The sequence below is a fragment of the Nannobrachium achirus genome, assembly GCF_963921795.1.
Source record: "Nannobrachium achirus genome assembly, chromosome: 11".
Lineage (NCBI taxonomy): Eukaryota > Metazoa > Chordata > Actinopteri > Myctophiformes > Myctophidae > Nannobrachium > Nannobrachium achirus.
The window spans coordinates 23,828,259-23,851,520 of record NC_137820.1 but is presented as its reverse complement, the minus strand read 5'-3'; the positions used below and the strand labels follow the sequence as shown (position 1 = coordinate 23,851,520).

At 43.6% G+C, this 23,262-nt stretch overlaps 1 protein-coding gene across 3 annotated transcripts in view; it reads right to left on the bottom strand.

Moving 5' to 3' along the window:
* Window positions 1-22,701, bottom strand: part of banp (BTG3 associated nuclear protein) — a 46,859-nt gene extending 24,158 nt beyond the window's left edge. The window contains exons 1-10 of one of the 3 annotated variants that reach the window (XM_080736718.1): window positions 22,604-22,701; window positions 18,155-18,233; window positions 17,888-18,012; window positions 17,538-17,743; window positions 16,820-16,909; window positions 15,575-15,735; window positions 9,017-9,256; window positions 6,754-6,912; window positions 4,373-4,500; window positions 1,371-1,442 (exon numbers count right to left, since the gene is read on the bottom strand). In XM_080736718.1, the coding sequence (XP_080592844.1) occupies window positions 1,371-1,442; window positions 4,373-4,500; window positions 6,754-6,912; window positions 9,017-9,256; window positions 15,575-15,735; window positions 16,820-16,909; window positions 17,538-17,743; window positions 17,888-18,012; window positions 18,155-18,227 (1,254 nt within the window). In that variant the 5' untranslated portion in view covers window positions 18,228-18,233; window positions 22,604-22,701. The remainder of the gene's footprint in view (window positions 1-1,370; window positions 1,443-4,372; window positions 4,501-6,753; window positions 6,913-9,016; window positions 9,257-15,574; window positions 15,736-16,819; window positions 16,910-17,537; window positions 17,744-17,887; window positions 18,013-18,154; window positions 18,234-22,603) is intronic. The other 2 variants (XM_080736719.1, XM_080736720.1) reach the window with 2 other exon arrangements.
* Window positions 22,702-23,262: the final 561 nt, after the last annotated feature.

Genomic DNA, 23,262 nt, shown 5'->3' with positions numbered 1-23,262 from the left:
GCTGTTTTTTTCTCCCTAATTGTATTACATGCATGCATACAGCGCCTGCCTGAGCTGCCATATGGACAAGAGGCACAGTGATCTCTCAAATAACTAATTTCCTTTCTGAGCATGCTCAAACCAACAGCTTTGATACTAGAGGCCCGCTCCTAATGAAAACACACTCTGTGACTGGCAGTTGGGAGAAGTGGGATTTTGTTGCTAAGCTTTGAACTCCAAAAAAACAAACAATATCATTGAGTAGGAAGCAGGGAAGAGGGAGGGGGAGCGTCGCTGGCCTCAGCCACAAAGAGCAGGAAAGGCTTTCGTCTTCTCTGTCTCCAATTCTTGCTGTCTCTCTCACTCAATCGTGCATTTCTTCTCGCGGTGTGTGTACATGGGGTAGGAAGATGAGAAAAGTGCGCAGTCAAGGTGACAACTGCTTTTGCCCTGGAATACCCCTGTCTTGCGATGTGCAGTACGCGCACGCATTTATCACATCTTTGTGTGTGTGTTGTGCACACACTGGCGCCTCAGAATAAATCACTCTCTCCCCCACATCCTTTTAAAATCATTAACAATGATGCTGAGGCAGCACTTGGTGCGGTTTTGGAGTCTTTGGATTCTCTCGGGTTTCAGCTGGCTGGCCGAGTCGATGTGTGCGCATGTGAGGCTGTCTGGTGGGTGGGGGTGGGGGTGGGGGGACACAAGCCATCTGGGCATTATGTGGAAACAAATGTAATAACCTCTGCACAAGTACGCAGATATATAAACAGTCGGGCACTCTTAATATAGAACATCTGCTCATGCGCAAGCTCCCTAATGACTTCAGAACTGTCAGCTTACGCCGCCGTGCCCCATTCCTCACTGGGATGACAGGGGCTGACAAGTAACCACGACAACTGACAAGACAGAAGCATGAAGGCAGATTAATGCTTTCCATTTCTTCCGGGTTGGAAGAGAACACAGTTTGAGTCGAGTTGAACAGTGATGATGTTGTTAGGGTTTTTTTTCTTTTTTTCTTTGTGGGTTAATTAAGTTAGCTTTGACCCATCAATAACATCACTGGAAATGGGTTGAAAAGTTTGGAGAATACAGGTAATCAGTTCATGAAGTGACCCATCCCTCAACTCACAATGGGCCAAGAGGAAGGCAAATAAGCCGCAAAATAAGTCTGGTTGCAGCATGGCTTAAAATGACACGGTCACTGGGCTGTCAACACAAAATGAGTTTATACCATACCCCCAAACATGCACCACACCCCCCACCCACAGCCTTCCCTTTTGGAGATTTCCTTATTAGTGATGTGATCTGTGATAAGTGAAAATAAGAAAAGAATAAAAAGATCAAGGTGTGTTTTATCTCTCTGAAACGCACGCACAAACACTTGCCTCACTGTCCTGTGTGATCTGCACCTCCTCTCCTTGTGGCACCTGGGCAATGTGCAGCTGACCCTGTGGAATCTGAGAGAGAAACACAGGAGATGAAGAGGACAATGATGAATGATGAAAATGATGAGCGTATTCCCCATGCATCTGGGGAGGCAGAGAGTCTTGTGTAACGTAAGAATACGTCAGCATATTGGGTGAATATTTTGACATTGTGCAACGTGCATTATCTGTATCTGGGTGTGTGCTGACTGCTCCATCATCCGAGGCCCAGCCCAGCCCTGCAGAGCTCTTCCAGAGCATGCGCATCATTTCCTCTACCGCATTAGCACCACTCATAAATTTCAGGCTCGGCTGCACCCTTTAACACTGTGGAATATCAAGAGGGTAATGACAGCGTGATCCATCTAGGGCTCATCTCTTTCCTCCGCTCGGCCGGCCTCACATATTTATTTTTGTTTTTTGCCTGCGCCCTTCTTTCTCACCTCAAGTCACCCCACCATCAATCAAATGGGCCTCAAAAGCCATGCATCATCTTCTGTGGAGGCAGATTACTTAACCACTTTAGGCCTACTTTATACTTTGGCTATTCAAACATAGACAATCTACAAGTTCACAAGGTGTTGCATCGAATCACGTTGTGAGCTTGTATCTCTACTTTTTTACAACAAAACAAAAATAGGGATGCCAGGGTTAATGTGGTTAAGACATCGCTGTATGATGTGACAAGCTAATAACAGCTATCATTATTTAACAGTGTCATGTCCGTGGCAGCGTTGCATCACTGTCAGCACTCATATGCAGAGAGGGGTCCTGGAGGCACCAATCAGTGCACATATCGCTTGCCTGCTGAACTTCATACAATAGACGCAATTACTTAACAATTCATAATTTTGATTACACAAAACCCGTAATTATAACACTATGACAAGATAATCTAGGGGGATTTCTCCATGATGTGCTCTCTGCCCCACCAGCTGTGTGTATCCCCTCATTTATTGTTTAAATCTACAGTAAATAAGTGAGAGAAAATCAAGCTGCTTTTACGTTACAATAACGTGCTGTGTGGTGAACTATGAACCGATATCTGACAATTTAAATGCAGATTTTATGATCTCACGCAGACGCCGCGCCAACTTCCAAAGGCTGACGTATTAGATTTCCAACCCACAATAAAGATGGAATCCTTCGATAGTCTGTACATATTAGCGTCAGGCTTAATCCCTAAGAATTAGATCCAAAACAAACGAGCCAGGATTTAGGGTCGTCTATAGTGTAGCGGAACGTTTCCGATATGATATCACACTAGGACCAGTTACTTCCTGGTCGCCAGCCCACCCACAATGCTGTGACCTCTGACCCTTGCAGCTGTACAAGGTCGTCCAATCCCCAAGCATGAGCCACTCCTACAGTACATTGACATAAGTTGCACTATCTTCCTGTCAAGTTCTGCACGTGTCTCCGCAGTGGGTGGTGAGATCTACCCCCATGCATTACAAGCCCTGCACTCTATGACCTTACCATGGCAACGGCCTAAAAACAAGAAGGTCATTAAACTCATTTAGGCCTAGAATTATTGAATGCTTTAACCAGTGAAAAATAGCAGATATACAAGCTCGCAGCGCGGCACTCTCGGTGCCGCGCTGCGAGCTTGTAGATCTATTTTTGAAAAAGTCGTAAAAATGTCTGCAAATCTTTGAATATATGTATTTTCAGAGCGAACGTTTGTAACTAAAATTTTGCTTCTGGGTGGTCCCTGGAACTAGATATTTTGAGATGGGGATCCGAGGCCAAATACATATCATTATGGGGGTCCTTCACATGAAAAGGTTTGAGAACCACTGACATAGTAGTCTCTCAAGAACAGACTAACTGAGCTCCATTTAAGTGAAAAGGACCTTTTCTTTGACGATGGCTAACCAGATTGCTGACATAGAAACATAGGTTTTTCAAAAAGTCTTAGAAGGATTCAAAAGACACTTATAGAATCTGGTCAAAATTCTATTTTCACGGTTTTTCAAAAATAGCAGATCTACAAGCTCACAGCGCGGCACTCGGTGCCGCGCTGTGAGCTTGTATATCTGCTATTTTTCAATAGTTAAAGCATAAAATAATGATACACAATAATGTCGCATGTATATGTCGCAGTATGATGGAAAGAATTGCTGATCTATAAACTCACAAGATTAAGTGATGCGACACCTTGTGAGTTTATAGATCAGTTTGTAATCCATAGTTATTTTTGCTATTTATTTTTTTAATTTTCACCTATTTGTAAAGTTGTTGAGAGAAGGAACGGAAAGCAACATCATCACAGCTAAAACGCAGGCTATCCTTTTGTATTTCAAATACAAACTCTCTCATAGACTCATGAAAAGGGCTGGGGCGGTATGGATTGTTTTGAATTAAACAAATAATCACGGTATAATTGCGGTTATGAACTCGACACCGCGGTAGGGGTGGGCGATATGGTGATAGTTATCGTTGAGACGATACAATGCCTCCACGATATGCCTTTTCAGAGTTATCGTATATATCGTGATACAATTGAGGGAGCCTTGTAAAAAATTCTGTTCAGTCGTTAATACAGAGATTCATTGCAGAATTCCATTTAAGCCTGCAGTTTGGTCTAAATCAGTAGCTCTCAAACTATAAAATGTCAAGGTCTCCACTTAACTCTGACAGTATAAAAATGGAACCAAATGTGTATACTGTCAGAGTTACATACTTGTAAAGTTCAATTTAGACCTCCCAAAAGGAACCCAGAGAGTCTAGTTTTTGTCAAGTAACTTGAAAAATAACCATAAAAACCAACGTGAAAAGGAATCGTGATAATATTGTGTATCGTGATACAGCTTGGGAAAATATCATGATATTGTATTTTTCCATATCGTCCACCCCTACACCGCGGTATGCATTACACAACCGCGGTATGGCGGTATTGCGGTCATTGCACCCAGCCCTACTCATGAACACCTCAGCATAGATAAGTGGCAGGCACTCACCACCTGGACCTGCCCATCCTCTCCAATCCGATGGATCTGGACCTGCTGATTGCCCAGAGTGTAGTGTAGGGTCTGCTGGGTGGCGGCCTCCATGTGAGTCGTTTCAGCCGCAATGCCTCCTCCTTCTGCTTGTAGGGACAAACAACACAACATGACGATGAGTATTATTCACATGTAGGAATTCACTGTAAACTATTTCAGTGCAGAAACTGGTTACACCCCGCCACTCCGACATGTCTCCATTCCGACACTAACCCTATCTCTAACCCTTACCCTAAACTTAACCTCTATGGAAGTGTCGCCACTCCGACAATAAGAAGTCAATTTCGGAGTGGCGACATGTCGGAATGGAGAGCGACACCCGCAGAAACTATGACGTAAAGTATATGAAGTAAAGATAAGCCCTCTGTGGTGAGATACAGACAAGACACTCGCATGCCTCCACACACCCACACCCACAAATGATTATTCTAAAAAGCCTTCGGGACGTCTTTTGGGGGGGGGGGGGGGGGGGGAGGGTGACTTGGCCAATTCCCAGGCCATCTGCTGGATGATGGCGTGTTTATACTTCATCAAACACGTCTAAATACACAACAAGGCCTCTCCAGCTAGACGTCCAAACACACTCGTGGCCTAGCAGCCAAACACAACCTCCTGGCTTCAGTCTAAACACCCAACAGTCACCCATGGCAGCCTGAAACCTTTGCACCCATCGCCCTGCCACAAGCCCCGCCCACCCGGCAACTGTCATGGCGGATAAGCGCGCAAGCCTAGGTGACAGGAGAGCATGCACCGCACCCCGCAAGATAAACACACTCACGCCTTATATGTCAAAAAATGGAAGGCAATAAAACAAGACCATTTGGGAGAGGTGTGGACTGAAGATGGATTCGGCGAATGACTTCTTGTGGTGAACCTCACAGTAAAATCCTCAGTGTTAATTTATCCGTTTGTAACCGAAAGTGTACAAATGGAACCACACACAGGGTTGGGGTTCCCACCACAACCCCAGAGAGAAAGGCTATCTGTCGACCATTTATGAGACAACACACAATATAAAAACATGAGGCATGGACGGGATGACCAAAATTGACATATCAGTATCTCAAAAAGCCTCACATGCATTTCTCTTGGGGTGAGCCGCTGTTTTCCCCCCTCATCCTTCAGCACTGCATCAAGTAAATAATCCCCAGTGCAAACGTTTGCCAGAGAGAAAGAAGCTACAGCCAGGTGGCTCGTGGAGACTACAGCTGTCGGTGTGAGCGCTCTTCACCGGTCCACTGATAAATGATGCCTTTTTTTTTTTTTTTTAAGGCACAAGATTCCCCCTCTTTCCGGTCCATTAGCGTGTCCTCTGATTAAGGGGGGGGGCGTGGGGTTGAGTGGGTGCTTGAGAAAATGCATGTGTGTTAGTGTATGTCGTCTGAACTGGTGTTTGCATTGTCCACTTCTGGGCGTGTGTGGCCGGGCCGGGGCCCTGACAGTTCACCCCTGATGTGTGCTCACAGGATATTTGGGTTTCCCCTGCAGTCTCACTCTCCCTGGTCAGGGGTGAAGGGTGATGGATCACTGAGAGGGGAGGACAGCAGGCGCTGTTGTGTGCAAGATTACAACCATCTGCAACAATACAAACTGCATCTGCACTTGGGTTTGACACGGCCTTCTAAGAGCTTTACGAGGGTTAAAAGAATGACCTGTATAAGTATTGCGCGTGTGTGTGTGTGTGTGTGGCTGACAGTGGTCCCTGGCAGGCATCTGCAATGCAATCTACACTTGACCACGGTGTAGGCACAAACCACTAACCCTCTGTACACCTAACCTGACTTGCGTCAGATGGTGGCAGTGGTGCGTAGGCTACCGCTCTACTTTACCATCTGAGATCTCTCGGGCAGAATCGGTGTAAGGGGCGGGCCATTTTTTGAAATTCTTTAGCAGGTGATTGGATGTGGCCGTCTCTCTGTCACTGTCTGGGAGTGCCAACTCCAACCACTCATATTGGCCTGTCTGCATCCACGTGGTCTGCAATCAGACTCTATTGGCTCAGAGCCGCTCAGAGCCCGCCCGTAGCTGCCGCTGATTGGTCCGGCCCGGGGCTTTACGAGCGTTATCAACTCCCACCGAGAGATCTCAGATGGTAAAGTAGAGCGGTAGCCTACGCACTACTGCCACCATCTGACGCAAGTCAGGTTACTGTACACCTGTATCACACTGGATTTTGAATGCGGTAGCAAAACTCAGGTGTTCATGAGGTACTTTGAATACGGGGCTACACCACATGATGTCACCCAATGTTACACACACACACTTCAACTAGATTAAATGAATAAATATTGTATGTGGGAGTGTGCTTTATGTTTGCTATTTGTGTACAGGCATGATACCTGTGCCTGTTGCGCGAGGCGTACGTTTGGAGAAGCTCTTGACGGCCAGACTTTGACCACGCTGCTTGCGTCTCCAGGCGGTGCGGCACTTGGAGTCGATGCTCTGCTTGATGCGGTACCAGTCGGACTCGCTGATGCCAAACTTGTAGAACAGGTGACCTGTGGGGACACAGAGGGGGTCAAAGGTCAACATGTGGATCATCAGACCTTTGACGTGCACGGTAACATGCCCTCCCTTCCCCTCCTGAGACATATGCACGTGCGGGACAGCACTGACTTGAGAGGCTGTCTATGAAAGTGTTAAGTAGCTGTCGGGAGGGTGCAACCAACCTGACAGCTCATTTCTACATCAGCTCAAGGGGGCGGCTAGAGCCTGGAGGTACGAAACAAGACAGAGAGGCGGGGGAGTGGTACACAGACAGGCGGCGGTTAGTGTCACACTCCCCTACACACTTGACGGAACCTGTGTGGGCAGGCAGGACAGGTGCGTATTCACTCCTCTCCCTTTCAGGAACGAGGCACGAGTCACATGGCAGTCACCCAGCCCTAATCCAGTCTTTACATACCTCAATGTCAAGCCGCATCTGCCTCTAATAACACGCGCGCATACATCCACACAGCTGAGGGGAAACGCGGGTAGCCTAGCAATGGCACTTGTAACTATGTACACAAACTGGCACATTAGAAGAGACGAGTATGCATATCTGCTTATATGGGAAAATGCTCGACGGAACATCTTTTCCTATATTCTGTTTCATAATCATTCCATCGTTCTAAGCTCAACTCTGCTTAAAAGTAATAGATCTCCTCCTTTTGCACAGCAATATGCAGTACATACTGTACTGTATAGCCAAAAAAGCAACTGGGTTAAGCACAGTTGGTCCGACCAGTTTAACATTCACAAGGTTAGCATTCACCAGCGTCGGCAGGTTAGCATTCACCAGCATTAGTTTTACTGAGGTTAGGTTAAGTTTAGGTGTATCTCTGACTTTCGGCACCTCTGCACAGCCAATCACAAGCTTCTGCTGCCTTAACACAGTTGCTTTTTTGATACACTTGGACTGAAAGTCCAGCAAAAAACACTCTCCCGTATAGCCACAGCACTCTCGTAAACAACCCTCTGCCACGCCCCCCCGAATCGGTTAAATACGCATCAAAGAGCTTGGTGAATTAAGAATGGCCCCGTTAGAAAAACAGTGACCAACATATGCTTGTCATTTAGAGTTTGGTATGTTTTAAATGTGTTACGCATTAATGCATCTATGCAATGATGAATGTGTGTTGTTGTAACCTGCCCTGCAGATTGCAGCCCATATTTGTGCTCATTTCTGTGGAGCTACGCGGCACGGGTCAGTGTCTCTGATAGGCGGTAATGCACCGATTTGTAATGGGGATGAGGGTTGAAACGTGGGACGGGAGAAGTTTGGGTTTCATACCAGAGGGTTCAGGAAATGCTTTGGGGAGAAGAGGAGGAGTCTATATCCTGGCTCACTGAACTCTATTAAGAACATTTAGATGATCAAGATAGCCTGATTAATGGTGGTTATTAAACACTTCCGCCAGCAATTATCAGTTGGTTTTCTTTGCTGAGAAGTTGGCAAGCTGGTCAAATGGGTCAGAGATACTGGATGAGATCTGCTAGAGGACCGTCTGCCTAATAAAAGCTTTAGTATACGGTAGGTAAGATCAGAATGCTTTTCTGGATTAGTTCCTGAGGGGTACAAAGAAATATGTTCTTTAAAAATAGACTGGTTTATGATGTAAGGTTGGGTTTAGCACCCCTTAGCATCGAAGTCTATCACAAGAACATTGATAAGGCAGTTATGCTGTTTGACCACACAAGTGCTTTTTGTGTTTTAGAGAGCTGAAAACACAAGATGCTCATCCAAACACCCAGTTGAAAATAATTCAACTCTCAGCGACCAGATAAAAATACCAGCTGTGCACGCGCAGCACAGAATACAAGCTCCGTGCTTTCAACAGTCATGCTGTTGGCGTATCTAGCACAGCGTAATTATGCATCGCCCCCCAATTGAAAAGAATTCAAAACATATGTTGCACACAGGAAAATAGACTTGTCGTGAAATTGACCCTGTTTCTTTCTTCTTTTTTTTAAAGGAGCATAGTCAAGTGACCAGTAGTACCAAATGAACATACTGTATGTATTAGTCTGTGGCAGCAGGTCAGGCCTGAAGCCTGATTCATAGTTTGTAATACGACAGAAGATAAATCAAACATGAGTTGGTGGCATGGCGACACTCACAGCGAATGCCATAGATCATCAGTGGGTCCAACTGCTTCTTCCCGTGCTTGCCCTGTCCAGAGAGGTTGGACATCGCTTGCACCTCCCGGTGAAACAGGTAATCCAGCAGCGTCAGTGCCATCTTCTCTGCCGTGCGGCAGTTGGTGGTGATATGGAGCATGTCGGCTGCTGACACGGGACACCGCACGCGCATCTCCGGGTTGTTTTCGTCTCCCAGCCAGGTGCCTGTTGGGTAGTCATCTACAGAGGGCAAAAAGGAGGAGGAATTGCAATGTTAACACATCAAATGCCATCATTGGCTGCATTCAACGCGCGTGCATTGTGCATGCGGACATTGGCGTGCGTGACGGGCGCACATGCGATCGTTAGCGTGGTGATGTAATATTCCAACAGCAGCGCGATCGCCGAGCTCCATTCGCTCATAACATCCGCCATTTTACATGCATTCTCTTTGGGGGCTTGTGAAGGCTGGGCTAAGCCGAGTCCTGTGCACGTGGGCTGACCAGGAAGGGCTTGTGGCCGATCTGGCTGCTAATGCCGATGGGAAATGTAGTATTTTTGCTCACCTGGCGCTAAAATTTTTCATATTACAGTAGTACAGTGTTGGATCTATGCGGTAACCAAGATACAGCCCTTTTGGACGATGGGACGGTCGTCATGCATGACAATTCAGTGGCGTCAGTTCAGAACAAGCTAAGGTATGGCAACATGACTGGTGTCTGGTGAAGACACCAGTCATGTTGCCATACCTTAGCAACAGGCACGATGAAAAGTACATTTTTATTATTTCCCCCTGTCAAGGTATGGCAGCTGCATACCCCTGCCATACCCAATTGACGCCCCTGCATGACATCACACGCTTATGTGACCAAATTCAAGCATGCTGATTGGCCGGTTCCCCCCAGAAACAAGGGTCTCAAAGACGAGTTCAGTGACTTTTACCGTCCGGACACAGCAATCAGAGGGAGAGAGAGATATATTGAGAGAATGAGCTAGAATTAGTTATAAAATCATTAGATGTAGTATTATTTAGAGAGATAGAGATAGAGAGAGAGATCGGAAGGTAGAGGTTTTACCTCCGCTGATCAGAGAGCAAGTCATGGCCGCACATGGAGACCAAGCAGGCAGCCGAACCATGCCCCGTGGCTGTGGACACCACCAAGCCCGCAGCCTGCTGCTGCCCAGCGCCGCCACCGACCATAATCAAAACCCGAAGCACCAGTTGGACTTTCGTTTGTTGCTGCGCGGCTGCGTTTGGGACTTGACTGAGGCGACGCGTGAGGATGAACGGTGATGCCGTTGAACGCTGATGCCGGCGATTTGAAGAGAATTCTGTGTTTTTGCTGCTGTGTCGGGGGAGCCAAGGAACGTCGCCAGCCATCCACAGTGGACGGAGGAGCTACGGCGGTGATCCGGACCGGAGGCAGGCTGTTTGGAGCAGTGTATCATCTTACGGCGCCCACCGGCTGCACCGATAGGTATGGCCCCGGAGAGCGGAGTTGCAGCGGGCGCTAATACACCCAAATGAGGCCGTGCGTGGACTTAGCCAAGGAGGACGACCCGGTCGCTCGGTGTGCTGCGATCAGCGAACCGGGTAAGCATTATAAAGCTATGCTTTTTACGTTTCAATATGTTCTATACGTCTGTCTGTCTTTCAATGTTATATGAGATCAGTGCTGTGTTCTGGGGACTCACCGGGGACTACCCTACACACCTCGCCCGACTTGGGACACCCTCGCAGGCACGGCGCCGCCAGGCGCCGGCCTCTATACCTCCGTGATGGAGGAACAATAAAATATGAACGGCGTCTGCCCTCGTGAACCTTTCAAAGTAGCGTATTTGATAGGGATTATGTACTATAGCGTCTGCCCTGGCCAAACGAATAGTAGCTGATCGTATGCCCTCAAAAAAAGTCTAGAACACACCACTGTATGATATGCATAAAGTGTGTTCCTGTGGAAATGAGCCATGAATCTGTAGGTCTACTCTAATGCAAGCTTGTAATACATTCTTCAATCAATCAATAACCGATGTCAATAAGCCTGACCTGCTATTGTTTTTTTTCCACGTAGGGTGCATTTGGTAATATACAATTCAATTCAAAGGAGCGTTATTGGCATGAGAAAACATACGTTTACATTGCCAAAGCAAGTATCACACATACAATAAAACTAGACCAGGTCAACCTGGTTGTGCAAGACCCCCTGTCTGTCATCATCATTTATGACATCATGCCTTTTGTAGGCATGTCATCATCATGTCATCATCATATATACCCTTTATATAGAAAACCAGGACAGACAGACCGACATTTGCTTATGTAGGCCTACCCATTTCATGGGTCTGGCAAAAAACAGTTGAAAATGCTATGTCGCATTGTCATTGCCAGACCCATGAAATGGGTAGGCCTACATAAGCAAATGTCGGTCTGTCCGGTTTTTCTCCATAGATGGTCATGATGATGACATGATGATGACATGAGGGAGGGATAGACCGACAGACAAAGCCTTCATGTCATCACAATGTCACAAATGATGATGACATGAGGGAGGGACAGACAGCCTATAAAGGGACAGACAGCCTATAAATGTACCATTAAATTTATAGGCCCAGAGGGTTGGCAGAACCGGGGTCTGGCACAACCAGGTTGACCTGGTCTAGTTTTATATATATACAGGGTACAAATAGCAGCATTATTTTCCTCATAGTACATAAAGGTATCAGCTCTGTTTCATACTGTATGTGCAGTAGGTCTAGATGTCAATCCATGGTTTGTAGTAGGTGTATGAAGTTCCTCCAACTTCTTCCAGTAAGAATACATTTCTTTATAGTTTAGTTTTTTATTGTGTGTGTATACCTAGATAGATAGTTTAGTAATACAATCAGTGTGTGTGTGTGTGTGTGTGTGTGTGTGTGTGTGTGTGTGTGTGTGTGTGTGTGTGTGACATAATAATCTATCAAATCGATCTCAAATCTGTATCAAATTTGTATCAAAGCAGAGCCTATAGAATTCAGTGGCCACGTATATATACATATATACATTTGAAATTATTTAGACTAGTGAAAACAGCCGATCTACAAGCACACAACGCCTCGCTTGCAGATCTTCTGTTTTCACTACTTTTGTGCGACAGCCTTTGCTAAAGAACATACAAATTATACAGAAGCACGTTCATTTAGTATTTTGTATTTATTTCTATCATATACAGGGCCCGTGGAGTCTGACTGGATGGAGGAAGGATGGGAGCCCGATCTGCAACCAGACCAATGACAACGCAGAGGACAGTATGATGGCGGAGATAGCGAGAGCGGAGGAGTCAGGCATAGGTCATACACACTGTAGGTTCGCTGCCTGGACCAATGTCACTCTAGGGGAGCTGAAGAACTTTCTGGGACTTCTCTTCCTCACAGCTATCGTTCACAAGCCGGAGATTGCCATGCAGTGGTCAAAAAAACATTGCCATGCCGTACTTTCCCAGAACAATGGCAAGGAACAGGTACCAGGCCATTTTGAGGCACCTGAGGTACACACACACACACACACACACACACACACACACACACACACACACACACACACACACACACACACACACACACACACACACACACACACACACACACACACACACACACACACACACACACACACACACACACACACACACACACGGTGAACAGTACCATCTTTGACCTTTATTTGTGGTGCCTTTGACTCCTGAATGTTGGCTTGTTGAATGCCTTTTTTTGAGAATACAGTACAGTACAGTACTGACTTTTATATTATTTTATTTATTCTTTACTTGCTGCACATTTATTTTATTTTACTTTTATCCAGTTATATTTTATTTTTGTGAAGTCATATTTGTGATTTCTTTTTTTTTGGAAATATTTGTAAATATTGTTGAACATAAATATGTTCATGCTGGATGTGTGAGGTACTCACCAGGGTTAGGGTTCGATGTTGCCATAAAATAAAAGGTTGACATCGCTTTTCTGACTTTTTGTCTTCCTGACCTTCTAGACCAGGTAAAAACACAGTGAATTCACAGTGCATAGTTCTATCAAAATGTAAGGCAATTTCTACCTTCTGAGTCATTTCATACTTTTTCACTTTGCCCCCTTGAAACTAGACGATGGTACAATATTTTTTTAACTTTTTTTGCACATAATGAAAGTAGGCATGTCATTCTTTCTGTCAAGGGTACTTGTGTTCCGTTACCATTTACCAATTTGTTGCTATGGCTTCCTAAAGTTTTTTTTCTTTGAACTCAAATATCTCAGAATCTAGATTTCTGAGGTTATTGACTGGTTTGCGCAGTGCGCACTCTCGAGCACCTATCTCCAAAACCGCTCACCGAAATCACTCCAAAATTTTTTTGGTAAAAAAAAAAATCCTCTTTTACCAAACCTCCCATTTTTGTTCCGATGTGAATATCGGATCATTTCCAATTTATTCCCTGGAATTGGGGCAGAAATGAATGGGACCTAATGGTGGCACTGGTAAGGGACGGGGGGCAGGGGGGGCTGGCACTCAAAGTGTTAAGGCAGCCAATTAAAACAGCTATGCTGTGTAAACACATTACCGTGCTAATGCTAATACAGGGGTTAAAGCAAAAAAAAATCCCGAGACGGAAATGTATTCCCCCCCCCCCCCCCCCCCCCCCCGCGCTTGAAAAGCGTCTTTTTTATCGTTGCTGCCATGCTGCCATTTAACAGATACAACAGAAACAGCCAAACAGGCTCCTGGTTCTCTCACCGTTTGACACGGTGACACCAGGACCTGAATGGCTTTCCCGTCAACCTTTTCATCCAGCCAAGCCCACCTCAATTTGTTTTTGACCGCACTGAGCACATCCGAGCCTTATTGTCGCTGCCTCCGCCCAGAACTCATGTGCAATTCCAAATAACGCGTCGCTGACTGAACCTATGCCACACGTGGGTAATGTTATGAGCGAAACACTGCGATGCAGTGGAGAAATCTCCGCCTATTGCCATGAACAGTGAACACCAATCATTCATGATACGTTGCTAATCGGTACCAATGAAACACCACCCCGAAGTATTTCATTAGCATCTGTATGGATCACTTTTGTGAGTGACAAATAAATCCCCTCGAATCTCTGATTTGCAAACATAACAAGTGTTCCGTTGCTTATAATGCAGAGAACGTAAGCAAACCATATAGACTGTAGAAAGCAAACGCGTATTGTCAATTACTGCTGCCCCCTGTAAACACATATTTAGATAGTATAGCCTACCTGCTGTTTACATGTAAAACTCCAGTGACTTCATCTTTTGACACTGCCATCCATACATTACAGAGAGAGCGACGTCTCATTCCTTTGCAGCATCCAGCTATTGGAATTCAGCGTAGGTCCAAAAAGTTTAACAAACTTCCAAACGGTGTACATCGTTTAAGCCACAGGAGCACTGTTTTCTATCATAAATATGAACTTTAGCCAAACTATTGCGGGTAATCCAAGTGATGTTTTGTTTATCCAACAGCATCGTCGCAGTTAGCTTACAGCAGCAACAAGTAGCTAGAGGCATTTCCTCTCAGTGTAGGGCGGATTTCAAAATAAGAGCCTAGCGTAATCTGATCAAGTCAAGTCAAGTCACGTCAACTGGTTTTATTTTGAAGTCTACTTACAGGAAATAGTTGGTCTAAATTAGAACTACATGACACACCAGCAAGTCTACGCACCACAGTAGTAACTGATGCTATTATAATTAGCGCAGACGGTTCAGCTTTTTTTCTTTTTTTCCGAATCTTCTCTGATCTCATAAATAGCCCCTAGGGAATCCTCAAGACGGAAATCCGTCCCCAGGACGGAGAACTTTAACCCCTGTGCTAATAGCACGAAAATAAAGCTTGCGGTAGGACTTCAATATACAGTATAGTACATCAAAAACGTGGTCCATCCACATCCTGCAGATAAGTGCATGGATTCACAGGTTAAAAAGTACCACACTAGCACTGAATGTATTCTGTGACCTCCTATAATGCCACAGCACACCCATGTGGTAGTAAAGGAGATGGACATCTCCTGTAATTCTGAAGATATGCACAGGCACGTCTGAGGCTGTATATGTTACATTTGTTACAGTGAACATGTAGGGTTCTGATGTGGTGAGCTGAGGCTGACTGGGTTCTGGTGACTGGTAACTCAGACCTCCAAATAAGAGGAAACAGAGCCTGTTCAAAACAATCCACAACAAGTGAAGTCAGACACAAAACAATAACAAAACGTACAGGCCTTAGTCAGGCTATGCTCAATTAGGCATGAGTTATTTTCCCCCCGGCCTGGCATCAGCCACCGAACAAGCTACCACATTCACAGATACATTAAAGTGCACGTGAAAACGCAGTTACTCAGTGGAGTCTGCTGTTTTGATTCAATATGTAGACCTTATGAAACAGTTACGCCAGGCCTACACAAGAGAGAAAAACATGTTTTACAGAGAGAATAACCCGGTGTGTGTGTGTGTGTGTGTGTGTGTGTGTGTGTGTGTGTGTGTGTGTGTGTGTGTGTGTGTGTGTGTGTGAAGCCACACCTTCTGAGTTGAGGGTGATGAGAGTGACATTCTGGCTGCTTTGTGCACTTTGGCCACCATTGGAAACAGTGTCGCTAGTCTCAGAGCCACTCTCTTCATCTGGATTCTCGTCAGGACGCACTTTCACTAGGATGGTGTTTTGCCGCCGCCCGCTTGCCGTACTGAAAACACATGTAGACACACGTTGACTGGGACCAGCAAGATTTTGGACAGTAAGCCACCGATATGATTTCAGCTATTATGGCGGCAGGTCTCGAAGTTGTAACCATTTTTGTCAAATATGCACAAATGTAATCTGTGCAACCTTAAAATATAATTGGGAGCGTTTCTGGGTGTGTAAATGTTTCTGGTGCGACCTGTTGTTCTTTAAATTTTTACCCCCAGTCTAATGTCCCTTTCTCTCTACATTCACTAGGGCCTGATTTACACTGCAGCCAAATCCAGTCTGAATCAGATCTGTGTCACATCCAGATTGGAATCTGATTGGTTTTCTATGACCATGTGACCATTTAAACCAATCAGATTCCAATCTGGATGTGACACAGATCTGATTCAGGCTGGATTTGGCTGCAGTGTAAATCAGGCCTAGTTAGTACACTTAGCATGTGCCTTGTGAGCTAACCATAGGCACTCTGTTTGTAGGAAATAGGCGTAGAGTGGGGATAGATTACTCATTGGCACCCATTAGACAAATGATTGGCACAAAGTCACAGAGATGTCGCCAAATACTGCTGCGTTGACATTCCAGTGTTTTCTGTGCAATCTTAATCAGCGACAGCCAGACGTTAATTCCCCCTCCCTTCAACCTCTCTTCAAATAAAGTTTCTACTGTGTTGAATTTCCTTGCTGTCTTTCCTCGTTAATTTGCCTCAGATGCAATGTATTTCCAAACCGCATTCGTGCCGTTTTCTGGCCATTCCTAACAAAAGTCATGCCAAATCGCACTAGGGAGAGATTGAACGAGCGCAATATTAATTTACTTTTGGCCAGAACACGTCTCATATTTGTCAATCAAAACTTTTCATAGGCTCTGTCTACGCTCTTGTCTAGTGCTACCAAATAAAAAAATGAAAAGGTAATTTCAAGCCCAGTGTCAGTGTAAATTACAGTTAAAATGATTAAATTTGGGTTTAAAGTATTTGTTTAAACCCAAATTTAGTATATTCTATTTTTTCTATTGACTATAAGGTGTAATTATGTATATTTACATTCTATGCACAACAAGTGTGAATGAAAATCACTGACTTGCTCAGAAGGTTCTCCAGTGGTGTGTCCTCATGGACCGGCCCCTTTGGACGGTCACTGCTCACTATCACATTTGTCTGTGGAACAACACTGCAGGAAGACAGACACAATATGAACGATGTGGAGTACATTGGGTAATGCTTTCTCTTCAGTTTCTGTTATTGCAGCATTGCAACATCAACCGAAAAAAGGTGTGCAGTTACAGGGGGGCACGGTGTCGCCCCCCGCCCACCCAGGACCTTCCCAGCTAGAAGGTCCTGGGTTCGATTCCCGCTGGGGAACGCTGTGGGCGTGTTCTCCAGAGCCCCGGATTACAGCTTAGGCAATTGGCATTGGTTGAAAAATGGGTTACAAAATCATGGGTTAAAAAAAGAAAAAAAGAAAAGAAAAAGATGCACAGATATTATCCATCTGCTAATCTCCATTGTGTCATTTGGTGGCATTCTCAGTTCGATCCCTTGGTTAACCCATTAAAACCAGGAAAGCATCCGTAGTCATTTTAGATTTTTGCGCTGGCTATTCAAAAATAGCAGATATACAAGCTCGCAGCGCATCACTTTGTGCCGCCCTGAGCTTGTACATCTGCTATTTTTGGACATTTTTGAAAAATCTATAAAGTGTGAGAACTACTGATTTAGAAGGCATTTGTAGAGGCATTTGTTAAGGAAAACACAGGCGCAACATGTCCTGGACGTGCAGCCAACAGCACGGAGCTCACCAGCGCACTTTGTTCCAGGTCTGAGTTGCTCCCAGGGGAGATCCTGCCACCATGGGGACTTGGATGGGACTCGGGCTTTTAGTGTTGGACACCATGCTGTCCAACTTGCGTCCCAGGGCCTTACAGGTGGCCTCCACTGCCTGCAGCTTAGCCTCAATGCTCTCCAGTCGCTGGCAGATGGTTGAGTTGATGGAGAACAACAGGTTCTAGAGTAACATAAAGTACAGTATGATGACTGACTAATTTATCACCACTCTCATCTGTGTAGAAGCCTATTGGGCAATTTCCACAGTCTGTGAACAAATTTAAAAAATGTTGGGAAAACATAATAAAATAAATTATTGACATACCTTAATAGAAGACATATCCTGGCCGTTGCTGTTCTCCTGGTTCTTGTTCGCTTGGTTGACGCTCAACTTTCTTCGTTTCTTCTGAGGTTTCTCATCTCCCTCATCGTCATGATTGTCCAACATGTCTGACAGAAATCCAGTTCAAAAACAAAACACAGTCACACAGGATGGCCATCTGGTTACACAGAACGTTTTGTCACTGCTAGTACATCATGACCCATACAGCACTGCAAAGATCTGATCTTTTTCTTTTCAGAGAGATCTTACCTGCTTGCTCAGCCTGGCCAAAGTCCTCCACTGTTATTTGCACAATTTCATCCAGGTCTTGTTCAGACATCATTCACACCTGAAATAACAATACACAGCGTCATTTTAAAATACAGAAAGAACATCGTTTTTACTACAGCATAGCTCTCTAATATGAAAAGTTCACATTTTGTTAACAAACGCTGCCATTTGTAGCATTTGTGGTGCCCTCTAGTATCGTGTGGAAGTGAAATAGCTTTTGTCTCAGCATTGTTTGGAGCAGTGGTTCTCACACATTTTAATGTCAAGGACCCCAGAATTGACACTTGAGAGCCCGCTGACCCCGATTTGAAAAGATATGCCAGGAACCCCATATAAGAGAAGATTTTTTAGGGCTCTCTAGCAGTGATTCTCAACCATTTCAATTTTATTCAAGAACCCCCAGTTTGACATGCTGCATTAGGCTACGGACCTCCATTTAATGGCATTTCAATCTCTAGGACCCCAATTTATATCGTAAAATCAATGTTAAATTTAGCTCTGGGAGTGTACAAATAGAACCAAATGGACCCAAACGGTCTATTTTGGTTCCCAACCCAAAAACAAATGGTTCCTGACCCACTATTTGGAAACAGTGGTTTAGAGGCCCCTCAATGTGTGATTCAAATTTGGGCCAGATTGAATGCTGCGTTTCGGGTTTGTACTTTTTTTCCCCCCAGATTCATTATTTTTATTGCGTTTCAGTTTTGGACAAATACAGATAAAAAAAAATCGGAGAGAGCATGTACCAACATAAGCAATAGCATACAAACAAGAAAAAAAGACACATGAGCACACAAGGATTTGTGGCATTTAATACTTTGTTTTATCAGATTAAATGGAGGCAGATTAAATGCTGAATAAAGTGACACTGGTCACCTTCATTCATGTGTATGCAAGGCAGGTTAACAAGAAAAAGAGAAAGGCAAGCACTTATCGGATGAATAGTTCACAGTTCACATGTATCGGGTGATAGATACACAAGTGAGTGTTGGCGATCTTTTCAAAGATAGCATGCAAGGCAGAGCCTACATAAATAAGTGTCCCTTAAGGCACTTATTAATGCACCAACGCAACTAGTCGCAACTCCTTGCAACAAAACAGTCCACTCCAATGCAACTCCTTGCAACTGCCATATGGGATCATTTTTGCAAGTACCTGTAGTTCCATTCTGCAAGGAGTTGCATTGGTGTGGACTGGCCTTGAAACTCTTGGGCTTCATATTTTTCCACAGTACCATAAAAAACACGTCACAGAGTTTATACGTTTACAACTCTTAAGTGATTCTGTGAACTTTAGTGTTTACTTGTTGTATTTTAATGTTGTTGTGCATAATCTATGGCTTATTAGTTCTGCTGATTCTGTAACTGCTTCTACATTACATTGGAATAAGGATCCAGTATAAAGCAGACCAACATCATTAAACAAACAGTGAAAAGATATATATCTATATAACCAACTACTATCTCCATGTGAGTGAATGCAACACATTGAACTCACATCCTAAAGTTCAGGGCAAGTTCACAGAGTTCAGTCGGAAATGTATTATGAAAATGATACATCGTGGCCCACAATGTTCTACAAAAGACATATCTGGCTCAAAGAAGTAAGTACATTTGTCAAACTTTTATTTTATCTCAACAGATGTTCAGTCGCCTTGTAGTTGGAATAATCTATTAGTCTCTGGGAGGGGAAAACCATGGCCATGTGGTATTTATCAGAAAATTGAATGGAATTCAAAATATTTTTTTATTTTTCATGTCATCGCATTGCAATTGCTGCACTGGTGAAAAGTCGCTTCTAATAAATAAAGATTGACCTGTGCCCGTTCGTATACCACTGCACATCTGTGTGTGTGTGTGTGGGGGGGGGGTTTTGCAAGTTCGATTTGGAAACAGTCTACATTATTATTTTTTTATTCCAAAGACATGGGAGTCAAGAGACCAGTCAAAAATATATTTAGATTTATATCTATTATCTACTGTATATAATATTTCAAATAGTTATACACTGCTGTAAATTCATGTTTTTTTGTTGTTTTTGATTAAACTTATTTTATTATGTAAAAAAATTGATTTTCGTTTCACATCTTTTTTTATTTGTTTATACGTTATACGTGCATGGCAACACTTCAAAAGCAAGGAATTATGGAGTCAGACAATAAAAAGTCTAAACTCTATTTCACACCATAGACCAGTGTATAACACCCAGGCAGGCGTTATGCACATAATATCCCTTGTTTTCCAGAATCTACACAATAAGGGGACGACCGTAGCTGAGTGGGTAAAGAAAGATGCTGCCTCTCATACATTTCTATACCTTTTATAAATGTTTATATTTTATTATTGCTATTATTATTACTGATTGTAAAAAAATAAAATAAAAAATAAACTATTGTTATGATACAGTTACTTTTTTCAAACCTGTGTTTACATCTGCATTACATGTCTTATGTAGGGCTGTCACGATTATGACGATTAATCTTCTCTCAAATAATTGCGATTAACGATTTGTGTTTTTGTCGATGGCAATTACATTTCTGTTTGGCTTGTAGGCTTTGAAGTTGCACATGGTAGATATGACACATGACCTAATATACAAAGAAATTACTGACATATTTGACAACTTTATACTTAAAAAAGAATATTGATAGTGGAAATAGCCGATCTGCAAGCTCACAGCGCGTCGCGATGCGACACGTTGTGAGCTTGTAGATCTGCTATTTCCACTTATTTTTTTTACTAATATATGAACATTTTTCAACATGGAAACGATTATGAAAAATAATCACGATTATGTCAAATAATCACGATTAGACGATTATGTAATAATTGTGACAGCCCTTGTTATATGTATGTGTTGGAACAATAAAAACTGTTATAAAGACAAGAAAGATGCTGCCAGGGAAACAGAAGGTGCCTGACTCTGGTTTGTGTCCCTGAGTAAGACACTGAACCCACAACTGCTCCCAGAGAGTTGTCCTAACAGCGCTCACTGCTCATATAGTTCTAGGATGGGTAAATGCTGAGTGGTGACGGAATCATAATATTATAATAGAACCCTCATTGTTACTAATGGATAAATCACCACAGGATTTCACTGTGACATGTACTGGGTAAGGCTGGGTAAATCTAACTGTAGTGGAGGGTATGGGCCACAAGGGGGCACCCCTAGTTCAATGGTTAGTTAATAGTTGTATACAAATACATGCGCAGCAAAATAAGGTCTCGTGAAATATAACCACGAAAAACAAGGTAATCAAAGCTGGTAACTTACTTACTGTATTAGCATTTAATTTAAACAATACTGTTAAGTTAGGGCTTTGCATTTCTTAATCCTGTCAAAGAGCAGTTTATAATCAGTTGGTTTGTGGGAAGTGGTGTAAAGTAACTAAGTACATTTACTGATTTAGTTGAGTGATTTACAGTTTTGAGGTATTTCTAATTTCCAATACTTTTACTTCTACTCCACTACATCTCGGATCCATATACTGTACTTTTTACTCCACTACATTTATTTGAACACTTTAGTAACTCATTACTTTGTAGATTTGATCATTACAAAACATAATTATAAACTGCTTCAACCATTTGAAAATAGCAGATCTACAAGCTCAGAATGCGACACATTGTTGAGCTTGTAGATCTGCCATTTTCAAAAGATTTTTATACGTTTGAAAATGGGTACTTTTACTTTTGATACTTTAAGTACATTTTGACACCAATACTTTTGTACTTTTACTCAAGTACATTTTTAATTACGGACTTCTACTTGTAACCGAGTATTTAAATTGCTGTGAGTAAAGATTGTGAGTACTTTTTCCACCACCGATAATCAGTTGTTTTGTGGGGCTGTTATCAGTGACTCTAGAGTCTAATCAGGCTAATCTGCGTCATCTGGCTAAATGAAAATATGAGATAAATGAAAGCTTACAATGTTAAAATTGAGGCCACATTCTGCAAAGTCCCCAGAGCCTAGCTAGCTACAAGGCAGCTATGTAGCTAGCAACTATAAGCGCATCTCAGGGCATAATGGTGATACCACCATGCGAATGAGGCATTTTATTTATTTTTATATTTGCATTAAGATTAAATAGTATTTAATTTATGTGGCGTTGTGCTTCCGAGACAAACACATGATACTCCTCTCTTTAAAACAAATATCAAGCATCATAAACCACCCCGGGCTAACGGGAACGTTATGGAAGCATAGTATTGAAGTCAAGCTGCTGTCTTGGCTGCTAATGTTAAGAGCTAAAACAAGGCAAAGTCATCATGGAGCCCGTTAGCCTGTTGGTTAGCTTGCTGTTAGGCCTCGTGGCGTTATGTAAAATAGTTGTTACATTTTCTAAAATAAACTACGGTTTCGGTGCAACCCGTGTCTCCACTCCTGGCACGCGACATGTTACCGTGTTAGATTGGCTTATATTACCGTGTGAATGATGAATTCTCGTGTTGTTTGTAGGGATTTCGATAACGGCGTCGTTCCTCGCGAGAGAAGGGTCTCTTCGGTTTTCTCCTTCGCCAAACCAACCCAGACTGTCGTGACGTCGAGCAGACAGAAGGGGCGCCAGAGGCCGCCAGTGTTGAAGAGGCAAAGGCAATTTCCAGATCTGATTCAGAATCCAGATGCCTTGGCTGCAAGGCTGACTGTATGCGCTATGCAGTGGTGTCAGTAGTAACTACACTTTTGAGTTATTTGTACTTTACAGGAGCATTTCAAATGTATTACTTCTACTCCACTATACATCTCAGAGGCAAATATTGTACTTTTAACTACAGTGCAGGCACACCCCATGGAGAGAGAATTGGATAAAAATAAAAAATATGATTTCCAGGGAAGGCACTCAAATTTGCCCACCCAGATGGTACAGAATCTCCCAATTATGTTAAATGTGGGGTCTTGGCCCATGCAAGTGGTTATAAACTGATTGTGATGCTATAGTATAGATTAACTGATTTTGGTGGGGACCGCTGGGGGCCCCAGGACCCCGCTTTGAGAACAACTGTGTTACATTGTGCCAATGTATGTCAGAGTGGATCTGCTGCCACTGGTCCTAAAGCTGATGACACCAATGTGACCACTCCCAC